This window comes from Coregonus lavaretus, assembly GCF_964263955.1.
Source record: "Coregonus lavaretus genome assembly, chromosome: 27".
Taxonomy (NCBI): Eukaryota; Metazoa; Chordata; class Actinopteri; order Salmoniformes; family Salmonidae; genus Coregonus; species Coregonus lavaretus.
Window position 1 is genome coordinate 41,159,370 of NC_140014.1, and position 9,044 is coordinate 41,168,413.

The window sequence follows — 9,044 nt, forward strand, 5'->3', positions numbered from 1 at the left end:
CTATGTCTCTGTGATGGCAGTGTGTATGGCTGAACGCAGGGTGCAGAGGAACCTCTCCTTGTCCTCCTCCCTCTCTGTAGCACACACCCAGACACGACTAGGACCCTCCAGGACAAACCCATTACACACATCTACAGTGAGACAGGGGGGAGGGGGGAGAAAGGGAGGGTGGAGAGAGAGAGAGGGAGGGGGAGAGAGAGAGGGAGGAGTGAGGGGAAGAGAGAAAGGGAGGGGGAGAGAGAGAGGGAGGAGGGAGGGGGAGGGAGGGGAAGAGAGAAAGGGAGGGGGAGAGAGAGAGGGAGGAGGGGGGAGGGAGAGGGAGGAGGGAGGGAGGGAGAGGGAAAGGAGGAATGAAGAGAAAGAGAAATTAATCTAGTGCATTAATGCATTCATTGTGAGTGTGTCTGTGTGTATTTACAGCACCAGACATGACTGACCTTCATGTCTTAAAGTACTGATGGACTGTCATTTACCTTTGCTTATTTGTGCTGTTCTTGCCATAATATGGACTTGGTCTTTTACCAAATAGGGCTATCTTCTGTATACCACCACTACCTTGTCACAACACAACTGATTGGCTCAAACACATTAAGAAGGAAAGAAATTCCACAAATTAACAAGGCACACCTGTTAATTGAAATGCATTCCAGGTGACTACCTCATGAAGCTGGTTGAGAGAATGCCAAGAGTGTGCAAAGCTGTCATCAAGGCAAAGGGTGGCTACTTTGAAGAATCTAAAATCTTTCACTATTATTCTACAATGTAGAAAATAGTAAAAATAAAGAAAAACCCTTGAATGAGTAGGTGTGTCCAAACTTTTGACTGGTACTGTACACACACACACACTCAGTGGCCAGTTTATTACGTACACCCATCTAGTACCGGGTCGGACCCATCGTTGTTCCAGAACAGCCTGAATTCTTTGGGGTATGAAAATGTTGCTCAATTGGTATCAAAGGACCTAACGTGTGCCAGGAAAACATTCACCACACCATTACACCACCAGCCTGTACCGTTGACACCAGGCAGGATGGGGCCATGGACTCATGCTGCTTACGCCAAATCCCGACTCTGCCGTCAGCATGACGGAACAGGAACCGGGATTCGTCAGACCAAGCAATGTTTTTTCACTCCTCAATTGTCCAGTGTTGGTGATGGCGTGCCCACTGGAGGCGCTTCTTCTTGTTTTTAGCTGATAGGAGTGGAACCCGGTGTGGTCGTCTGCTGCAATAGCCCATCCGTGACATGGACCGCCGAGTTGTGCGTTCTGTGCCGTTATTTGCCTGTTTGTGGCCTGCCTGTTAGCTTGCATGATTCATCCCATTCTCCTTCGACCTCTCATCAACCAGCTGTTTTCGCCCACAGGACTGCCGCTGACTGGATTTTTTTTTTGTTTGTCGCACCATTCTCGGTGAACCCTAGACACTGTCGTGAGTGAAAAGCCCAGGAGGCCGTCCGTCTCTGAGATAATGGAACCGGCGCGCCTGGCACTGACGATCACGCCACACTCAAAGTCGCTTAGGTCACTCGTTTTGCCCATTCTAACGTTCAATGGAACAGTAACTGAATGCCTGGATGCCTGTCTGCCTGCTTTATATAGCAAGCCACGTGAATCACTCTGTAGGAGCAAACCATTTTTGCGAAAGGGATGGTGTACCTAATAAACTGTGTACAGTATGTGTGTATATATATATATATATATATATGTATGTGTGTGTGTGTGTGTGTGTGTGTACTCACAGCGCGTGTCTGTGATCTCTCTGAGGGTGAGGCTGTGCAGAGCGACGGAGGCCAGGAAGGTGTGTGTGTCGCAGTGTGTGTGCGTGAAGGGCCGGTGACACACACTCCTCTCGGTCAGAACCATTGCGTCGTTGAACAAGAACAGACCCACGTCAGAAACGTGTTCATACATCCTGTCACACACACACACACACACACACACACACTGTTAGTATCACACAGAGATGAGAATGCAGGCATATTCACATCAAAGGCTATTGAGTGTTCTTACCTGAGCGAGGCTGTGATGTCATCACTGGGGCATTTAAGCAGAGCTGCATCCTGAGTGGTGATCAGCTGTCTGCTCCCCTCACAAAGGTTCTACACACACGCACACACACACACACACACACACATTATCGAATCACAACTTTTTGGTTTACTGAGACAGTAGGTTAGTGATGGGCGGGTCAGGTGTTTGTTTACCCGCACCCTCCCGCAATTGCTAATAACCCATCGGCATATGTGATAAAGTGAACATCTGAGGCCGGCACTTGACCCTAACCCGCTAATATTGAAAATGCGCTGTACAGTCAGAGATGGCGGAGCGATTTTTGGACAAGCCTTTTGAGATAGCCCTATGTTTCTGCTTATAATTTCCAACATTTTGGTAGGCTATTTGTTAGTCAACTGGTCTATAATTAGACACATGCGGCTTCTCTTCTGCCATTACTTGTTGCCATAGGCTGCGCGCGAGTTTCAAATTTGGGGAAGCTAATTTTCACTATAAAAAAATGCACCTTTATAATAAAGCATTCCAAGCATCATCGCATTTGCACACTTAAATGTGATGAGTAGATTGGATAGTCCTAATTTAGCCTAATACAAAAATACCATGGCTGAGCGGTAGAGTAGGCTATGGGCTACAGGCCTGTATATAGCCATGTTATTTTTTACTCCTATAATAATAATAATAATATGCCATTTAGCAGACGCTTTTATCCAAAGCGACTTACAGTCATGCGTACTCCTCATTGTTATTCACTGTCTATTTACTCCTCGTGTCACTATTTCAAATTTAAAAAAAAAATCATTTTCATATTTTACTCGGCATGGTTGGAAAAGGACCCGTAAGCGTTTTACTGTTAGCCTTCACCTGTTGTTTACGAAGCATGTGACAAATAACATTTACATTGATGTTTTATTTTATATCAGATACGTTTCTTCTTCTCCTTTTTTTTTTTTTTTTGCCTTTTAGCAACACATTTCATGCAATTCTACTGCACTTTATCTGTGGAGACATTAGCAGAATATTTTTTTTAATATGAAAAAAATTAGTGTAGCCTACTCTGCTGACACTGACAAACAGATCAATAAAAACGACGTTGTCTGATCCATATAAAACGCCTACGAGATGGGGAGACACAAATACAATATGATGTCCATCTAACCGGGAGGAGGAAATTATTGTTCAAAAATAAACTTTCAACAATGACACAAAAATGATAACGAGTAATTAGGCGCACTTCACCGGAGATATGGCCGATGATTTCCGCTTGTGCCAATCAGATAGGCTAAACTGTTCGCTCAATTAAGTTGGGAATTTTGATAACTAAAAGACAGATTAGAGAATTTTAATTGTCTTCTCTTTACAGCAAGAGCAATTTGATTTCAAAACTATGTTTTCCCGCGATTGTATTTTGAAATAGTGCGATATTCCTGGCTGGACCTCTCCACTTTTCACCGACAGTCAACCCTCCACGCCTGCCAAATGTCCCCCCCCCCCCCCCCCCCCCCCCCTCCCCTAACCCAACAGTTTACCGCTTTTTTTATTTATTAAAGAAGCTAATGATCCCCTGTGGCCAAATCATGCTTTCTGGTGTAGAAGCCTATTTTGAATGATTTTATTTATTTATGTATAGACAGGAGTAGGTTAATTAGGCTATATAATTTTGGCAATTTAATTCAATTTACTTTAGAAGAAGCTTAGCTTTATGGACACGCTGCCTTTGTTACCCTAGAATACTAAATAAACCCTTGCTCACCAGAATAATATCTTAAATCTATAGAATGAATGCTTCAATATAGATGATATCGGTAAAGTTTCTCTCTTTCATCTCTGCCTCTCTCAAGCAGCAAATATGTTTACGGACCGGGAAGAAAATGCAATAACAAAAAAAGATTTGTCCGTGCAAAATTCAGTTTGTCAGGTTTTAAGGAAATGTAAAAGCTGTGAAAACTACTCAACACGTTTCTGATAAGATTTCAGTTCGGCTTGGATGCATTTTTTATGTGGTTGAAATACTATCAGCGTTTATGACGCTAATAAAGATAGCACCTTCACAGGTGGCCGTAACCGCGCATTCATTCTGTCTAGATGCTGAAATAAATAAATCATATTTCTCCACTCCTGTTCCATGTCAAAATGTACATTTGGTGTATCATTTTACTGCAAGAAATGCTTAATTCGGCAGCAGTTAATATTAGGCTATGTGAGAGGTTATAGTCAGTGTCCAGATTTCAGTTAGACTACTATTCCATTTAACCCATTTGAACAGTACAGTTCCCTTTACGTGCCATTTTGAAGTCCCAGTCTTGTGACCGTCGAACTTGTATAGCGCCTCACAATCATCACACATAACATAGCCGGCACTGATATCATCCTCTTTTACCACTTCACCAAATCTTTCCCAAACTGTTCTGGTCCTCCCTTCTCTTTATTTTAAACTCTCAATTTCGCAGCTTTTCTCTTGAATTAAACTCCAACATTGTCCTTTTTGCCTCAGTTGATCAATTTAACTTTTTCCCCAAGCATTTGGCGAGCGTATAGCACTAAAGCATAGGCTATAAGCACTAACGCCAGATAAAAAATAATGAAAGAAAAACCTCAATGTAGCACAATAATTATATATTTATGGGTTTTTAATGCATTGTTTTCTCTTTATTCAACCTGCCCGCCACCCACCCGCCTTTCATCCACACAATATTTAATGACCTTAAACGGCCTGCCCCGCTGATTTAACCACCAGGACTGCAGGTTATTAGTTATGAGTCGGATATAACCACCAGGACTGCAGGTTATTAGTTATGAGTCGGATATAACCACCAGGACTGCAGGTTATGAGTTATGAGTCGGATATAACCACCAGGACTGCAGGTTATGAGTCGGATATAACCACCAGGACTGCAGGTTATTAGTTATGAGTCGGATATAACCACCAGGACTGCAGGTTATGAGTTATGAGTCGGATATAACCACCAGGACTGCAGGTTATGAGTCGGATATAACCACCAGGACTGCAGGTTATTAGTTATGAGTCGGATATAACCACCAGGACTGCAGGTTATTAGTTATGAGTCAGATATAACCACCAGGACTGCAGGTTATTAGTTATGAGTCAACCCGTGCATCACTAGTACCTATAGACGGATTGGTTGACAACATCACTAGTAGAGGTAGTTGTAGTTTACAGTTGTACACAAACAAAAATATAAACGCAACATGCAACAATTTCAAAGATTTCACTGAGTTACAGTTCATATAAGGAAATCATTTAATTGAAATAAATTCATTAGGCCCTAATATATGGATTTCACATGACTGAGAATACAGATCTGCATCTGTTGGTCACAGATACCTTAAAATAAATGTAGGGGCGTGGATCAGAAAACCAGCCAGTATCTGGTGTGACCACCATTTGTCTCATGCAGCTTGACATCTCTCCTTTGCATAGAGTTGATCAGGCTGTTAATTGTGGCCTGTTGAATGTTGTCCCACTCCTCTTCAATGGCTGTGCGAAGTTGCTGGATGTTGGTGGGAACTGGAACACACTGTCGTACAAGTTGTTCCAGAGCATCCCAAACATGCTCAATGGGTGACATGTCTGGTGAGTATTCAGGCCATGGAAGAACTGGGACATTTTCAGCTTCCAGGAATTGTGTACAGATCCTTGTGACATGGGGCCGTGCATTATCATGCTGAAACATGAAGCGATGGCGGAGGATGAATGGCACGACAATGGGCCTCAGGATCTCGTCACGGTATTTAAATTGCCATCGATAAAATGCAATTGTGTTCGTTGTCTGTAGTTTATGCCTGCCCATACCATAATCCCACCGCCACCATGGGGCACTCTGTTCACAATGTTGACATCAGCAAACCGCTCTCCCACAAGACGCCATACACGCTGTCTGCCATCTGCCCGGTACAGTTGAAACCAGGATTCATCCGTGAAGAGCATACTTCTCCAGCGTGCCAATGGCCATTGAATCAGTTACAACGCTAAAACTGCAGTCAGGTCAAGACTCAGATGAGCTTCCCTGAGACGGTTTCTGACAGCTTGTGCAGAAATCCTTCGGTTGTCCAAACCCACAGTTTCATCAGCTGTCCAGGTGGCTGGTCTCTGACGATCCCGCAGGGGAAGAAGCCGGATGTGGAGGTCCTGGGCTGGGGTGGTTAAACGTGGTCTGAGGTTGTGAGGCCGGTTGGACGTACTGCCAAATCCTCTAAATCGACGTTGGAGGCGGCTTATGGTTGAGAAATTAACATTCAATTCTCTGGCAACAGCTCTGGTGGACATTCCTGCAGTCAGCATGCCAATTGCACACTCCCTCAAAACTTGAGACATCTGTGGCCATTGTGTTGTGTGACAAAACTGCACATTTTAGAGTGGCCTTTTATTGTCCCCAGCACAAGGTGTACCTGTGTAATTATCATGCTGTTTAATCAGCTTCTTGATATGCCACACCTGTCAGGTGGATGGATTATCTTTGCAAAGGAGAAATACTCACTAACAGGGATGTAAACAAATTTGTGCACAACATTTGAGAGAAATAAGCTTTTGTGCGTATGGAACAATTTTGGGATCTTTTATTTCAGCTCATGAAACCAACACTTTAGATGTTGCGTTTCAATTTTTCTTCAGTATAGTTTATTAGGTTGTAGAGTGCTAGAGGCTTACTGGACAGCCCCGGATCATTCTCTGGGTCTCCTGCATCCTCATGGCTTTCTCTGAGTTCCTCTTCAGCTGAGATAGATAGATTAGAAGAGATAGAGAGATAGAGAGATAGAGAGATAGAGAGATAGAGAGATAGAGAGATAGAGAGATAGAGAGATAGATAGATAGATAGAGCGAGAGACAGATAGAGCGAGAGACAGATAGAGCGAGAGACAGATAGAGCGAGAGACAGATAGAGGGTTAATAATATAATTCTGACTAGAGCTGGGGGTTTGGTCAGGGGTGGTGTGTCTGTGTTGATGCTTATGTTTGTGTTCTATGTGAAGTCCCTGTAGTGGGTGAGTTTGTGTTCTACCTTGCGTATGAAGTCCCTGTAGCGGGTAAGTTTGTGTTCTACCTTGCGTATGAAGTCCCTGTAGTGGGTGAGTTTGTGTTCTACCTTGCGTATGAAGTCCCTGTAGCGGGTGAGTGTGTGTTCTACCTTGCGTATGAAGTTCCTGTAGCGGGTGAGTGTGTGTTCTACCTTGCGTATGAAGTCCCTGTAGTGGGTGAGTGTGTGTTCTACCTTGCGTATGAAGTCCCTGTAGTGGGTGAGTTTGTGTTCTACCTTGCGTATGAAGTCCCTGTAGTGGGTGAGTTTGTGTTCTACCTTGCGTATGAAGTCCCTGTAGCGGGTGAGTGTGTGTTCTACCTTGCGTATGAAGTCCCTGTAGCGGGTGAGTTTGTGTTCTACCTTGCGTATGAAGTCCCTGTAGCGGGTGAGTGTGTGTTCTACCTTGCGTATGAAGTCCCTGTAGTGGGTGAGTGTGTGTTCTACCTTGCGTATGAAGTCCCTGTAGTGGGTGAGTGTGTGTTCTACCTTGCGTATGAAGTCCCTGTAGCGGGTGAGTGTGTGTTCTACCTTGCGTATGAAGTCCCTGTAGCGGGTGAGTGTGTGTTCTACCTTGCGTATGAAGTCCCTGTAGCGGGTGAGTGTGTGTTCTACCTTGCGTATGAAGTCCCTGTAGTGGGTGAGTTTGTGTTCTACCTTGCGTATGAAGTCCCTGTAGCGGGTGAGTTTGTGTTCTACCTTGCGTATGAAGTCCCTGTAGCGGGTGAGTGTGTGTTCTACCTTGCGTATGAAGTCCCTGTAGCGGGTGAGTGTGTGTTCTACCTTGCGTATGAAGTCCCTGTAGCGGGTGAGTGTGTGTTCTACCTTGCGTATGAAGTCCCTGTAGCGGGTGAGTGTGTGTTCTACCTTGCGTATGAAGTCCCTGTAGCGGGTGAGTGTGTGTTCTACCTTGCGTATGAAGTCCCTGTAGCGGGTGAGTGTGTGTTCTACCTTGCGTATGAAGTCCCTGTAGCGGGTGAGTGTGTGTTCTACCTTGCGTATGAAGTCCCTGTAGCGGGTGAGTTTGTGTTCTACCTTGCGTATGAAGTCCCTGTAGCGGGTGAGTGTGTGTTCTACCTTGCGTATGAAGTCCCTGTAGCGGGTGAGTGTGTGTTCTACCTTGCGTATGAAGTCCCTGTAGCGGGTGAGTGTGTGTTCTACCTTGCGTATGAAGTCCCTGTAGCGGGTGAGTGTGTGTTCTACCTTGCGTATGAAGTCCCTGTAGCGGGTGAGTGTGTGTTCTACCTTGCGTATGAAGTCCCTGTAGCGGGTGAGTGTGTGTTCTACCTTGCGTATGAAGTCCCTGTAGCGGGTGAGTGTGTGTTCTACCTTGCGTATGAAGTCCCTGTAGCGGGTGAGTGTGTGTTCTACCTTGCGTATGAAGTCCCTGTAGCGGGTGAGTGTGTGTTCTACCTTGCGTATGAAGTCCCTGTAGCGGGTGAGTGTGTGTTCTACCTTGCGTATGAAGTCCCTGTAGCGGGTGAGTGTGTGTTCTACCTTGCGTATGAAGTCCCTGTAGCGGGTGAGTGTGTGTTCTACCTTGCGTATGAAGTCCCTGTAGCGGGTGAGTGTGTGTTCTACCTTGCGTATGAAGTCCCTGTAGCGGGTGAGTGTGTGTTCTACCTTGCGTATGAAGTCCCTGTAGCGGGTGAGTTTGTGTTCTACCTTGCGTATGAAGTCCCTGTAGCGGGTGAGTGTGTCCACTACGCCAGACAGCTGTGTGTGATCGGAGTGTTGGGAGAGTGTGTGTTCTACCTTGCGTATGAAGTCCCTGTAGCGGGTGAGTGTGTGTTCTACCTTGCGTATGAAGTCCCTGTAGCGGGTGAGTTTGTGTTCTACCTTGCGTATGAAGTCCCTGTAGCGGGTGAGTGTTTCCACTACGCCAGACAGCTGTGTGTGATCGGAGTGTTGGGAGAGTGTGTGTTCTACCTTGCGTATGAAGTCCCTGTAGCGGGTGAGTGTGTGTTCTACCTTGCGTATGAAGTCCCTGTAGCGGG

At 45.3% G+C, this 9,044-nt stretch overlaps 1 protein-coding gene across 1 annotated transcript in view; it reads right to left on the bottom strand.

Annotated features, from left to right (window-relative positions):
- Positions 1 to 9,044, bottom strand: part of LOC311103018 (epithelial cell-transforming sequence 2 oncogene-like) — a gene marked incomplete at both ends in the record, with an annotated part of 49,950 nt that continues 40,906 nt past the window's right edge. The window contains 4 exons of the mRNA XM_084144511.1: positions 1 to 131; positions 1,741 to 1,913; positions 2,012 to 2,100; positions 6,681 to 6,746. Coding sequence (XP_084000637.1) covers positions 1 to 131; positions 1,741 to 1,913; positions 2,012 to 2,100; positions 6,681 to 6,746 — 459 coding nt within the window. The remainder of the gene's footprint in view (positions 132 to 1,740; positions 1,914 to 2,011; positions 2,101 to 6,680; positions 6,747 to 9,044) is intronic.